This window comes from Hibiscus syriacus, unplaced genomic scaffold (genome assembly GCF_006381635.1).
Source record: "Hibiscus syriacus cultivar Baekdansim isolate YM2019G1 unplaced genomic scaffold, ASM638163v2 tig00111594_pilon, whole genome shotgun sequence".
Lineage (NCBI taxonomy): Eukaryota > Viridiplantae > Streptophyta > Magnoliopsida > Malvales > Malvaceae > Hibiscus > Hibiscus syriacus.
In genome coordinates this window covers 886,491-889,276 of record NW_024063131.1, presented here as the reverse complement: position 1 = coordinate 889,276, position 2,786 = coordinate 886,491, and the positions used below count along the sequence as shown (strand labels likewise).

The 2,786-nt window shown below is 36.3% G+C and overlaps 1 protein-coding gene across 1 annotated transcript; it reads right to left on the bottom strand.

The window, feature by feature from the left end:
• Positions 1 to 1,442: 1,442 nt before the first annotated feature.
• Positions 1,443 to 2,462, bottom strand: LOC120165737 (glutathione S-transferase F6-like). Its single transcript, XM_039175191.1, has 4 exons — positions 2,405 to 2,462; positions 2,133 to 2,320; positions 2,005 to 2,053; positions 1,443 to 1,925 (listed from the first exon to the last, which is right to left on the bottom strand). The coding sequence occupies exons 1-4, from the start codon at positions 2,460 to 2,462 to the stop codon at positions 1,474 to 1,476; spliced, it is 747 nt and encodes a 248-aa protein (XP_039031122.1). The 3' UTR covers positions 1,443 to 1,473.
• Positions 2,463 to 2,786: the final 324 nt, after the last annotated feature.

Here is a 2,786-nt window from a genome sequence, read left to right as displayed (position 1 = left end):
AAAAGAAAACATTAATAGAGAACATAATGTATGCAATTAATCAAGTACATTAATTTGTACCATGATGCCATACAGGATATAAAAATCTGTCTTAAGATTGTTAGAAGTATAACAATCATAGACGATAAAACAAAATAATAATTAAAAACAAAATAAATCAAGTACATTAATTTGTACCATGGTGTCATACTATCTTCAATGCATGCAATACCAAATAATTGGTATGTAGCGACAAAACCAAATACAACCAAGAAACATATTCGTAAATTTTTTCCCATGGTGATTCAACAAATTATGGCAAAGGACAATCAACACCTCAGTAGGATCTCGTCGCAAAATTTATGTACATGAATCAAGAATAAAACAAAACAATTAATAATATGTAAAGAAAAAATTAATAATCGAAAGGAGTATAAAAAATAAATACACAATTAGAACTGGAACAAGTGATTGGAAACGAGTTGAGGCTTGCAACTACACAGTTTCTTTAAGACAAGTTTTCGTCCACTCTTAGGTGCTCGAGATCTTTGATTGTCTATCTCCCAGATACAACAACGAGATGTTCAGCGCACAATAGCACAACTATCGAGATCACAAACTATTCATTGCCTTCGTCTATCACCGAAAAAAACTAGAGGAGAAAACTTTTTGAATAGTTTTGAGTTGTTTTCAATTGTGTTTAACCTAGTAGGTTTACATGACATTTATAGGGATTTCACATTGTGAACAATTGAAAATTTGTGACATAATGAAACATTGTGTTTAACCTAGTAGGTTTACATGACATTTATAGGGATTTCACATTGTGAACAATTGAAAATTTGTGACATAATGAAACATTAATGAGAATCAAACAATTTCCAAAATTATTGCTTTGATTAAAGGAACCTTTTAATATTTATCATTTTAATTCCAAAACAGGTTTCGAAAATATATGCTTTATTTGATGAAAATATCTCACATTTGGGTTAAAATATTCGCGAGCCCACGAAGAGCCAGACCGGTTCGAACATTAACTCACATCATGCATGTCTGCACATTTACGAACCAACAATTGGTTTCACATTTTCCTCAACAACGTTTGGATCAATTTCTCATTCAAAGCTCCAAAATTATTGAATTTTTCCAACATCTTCTTGCGTTCTCCTAGCCAAATGCCCCACCTTCACAAAATTCTAACACTACTAAACTGATTAAGCAGGGTAGGACATTAGTTAAGCTGCATATCGAGGACCTTTGATTACTTGAGAACGTGTAAAAGTGATTTGAGAGAAATCAGAGCAAGAGAAATGATTTTGTCTAGATGTAAATGAGACCAAGGTTTTAATTCTTCAGTGAGCAACATTATTATTCAGGAGTCAAGACCATAGTTGCTAATGTGACAATGGAGGCATAATATTTGTGAGATCAACTAGACCTCTCATTATTCATCGATGATCGAATACTAATAGATTTCGATTGCATCCCAAGTCTTCACAGCTTCTGTTTCTGCATATCCAGGACCCTGGACCAAGCAGGCCTTGCAGTAATAACAGCCACCCAAGCACTAACATGTGGGCGTGAATCAAACAGCTTCTTGGCCGAGCTCCCCATCAAATACTGAATATTAGGCAGGTGATGCAGATCCGCCAAGGTGAAGTGGTCACAAGCCAAATACTTGGACTCAGCCAAACGAGCCTCGTAGACATCTAAAACTTTCGCAAGCTCAGCTTCACTTTCCTCGACAACAGCGGCGTCGGTAGCCATGCCGAAAAAGGGCTTGTAATGCAGTTCAAAGACTAGCTTCGTTGATGGAGGATTGAAGTGGTGAGCTTCTTCCTTCCACAATTGAAGAACTGCCATAGTCTTGTTAGAGCCCGGCAACAACAATTGAGTCCCCTTGTCGTTGTATTCTTGGGAAATATACTGGGTGATTGCCCTTGATTCTGCAATGTTCAAAAAGGGTCAGCTAAATAGTACAAGTGAAGTAACAAACAGGTTCCTTTTACTGTCAGAGAAAATTACCAAAGAGCTTCAAGTCCCCTTCTTCAAAAGCTGGAACTTGACCGAACGGCTGTTTCAAACGAGCAGATGAGAAACATTAGATCATAAATGGGTTTAGTGAAAATGAGTGATCTCTGATTGATACTTACGTTGAGGAGAAGGAAGTTTTCGGATTTGTGTTCGCCAGCCATGTCTACATTAACAAACTGGAACTCAACATCTTTCTCGTAAAGGCAAGCGAGAACCCTTTGAGTTGATGTTGAAAAAGGGTTTCCATGCACCTCCATGAAACCCAGAGCAAGGTTACTGATTGGTGTATCAATGGTCCCTCCAAGATCTTTTGAGAAAAAAAAATTATTTATAAATTTTATTGAAAAAAATATTAAAGATGGATATAATACCACCTTTAGAAAAAATTGACACCTATTTTCTCTATCGTTAGACTGGACTCTAGATTTTCTACTATCAATAACTGCCATTTTTGTTCTGACAAATATTTGTGGGTACTTTTTCTGAGAAAGGAGTATGTATATAGGTGGAAGGATGAACCTTTCTGTCATTCTAGAGTGGTCCACTTCAAAAGATTATAGGTCCAGTGCATGAATTACACATTTAATTTTAATGTGATTCCAAACCTAATGTGTTTGCGTAAAAAAAAAACGAGTTGAACGAGGACAAAACTCGGTATCAACTGCAGATTACTGGATAAACCCCATCTGCAAAATTTTCAGAATGCTCGAGTAGTACTGTTTGGGAAGTTTGAGGCTGCGATTTTGCTGGTATGAGCTGTAGTCCTTTGATTG

Bases quoted from the DNA above. Each gene is read 5' to 3' on its own strand.
- LOC120165737 (XM_039175191.1), bottom strand. From the start codon at position 2,462: ATGGCAGTTATTGATAGTAGAAAATCTAGAGTCCAGTCTAACGATAGA. The intron at 2,321-2,404 runs GTCAATTTTTTC...TTTTCTCAAAAG, and splicing joins TAACGATAGAGAAAATAGGT to ATCTTGGAGGGACCATTGAT. The intron at 2,054-2,132 runs GTAAGTATCAAT...CGTTTGAAACAG, and splicing joins AAAACTTCCTTCTCCTCAAC to CCGTTCGGTCAAGTTCCAGC.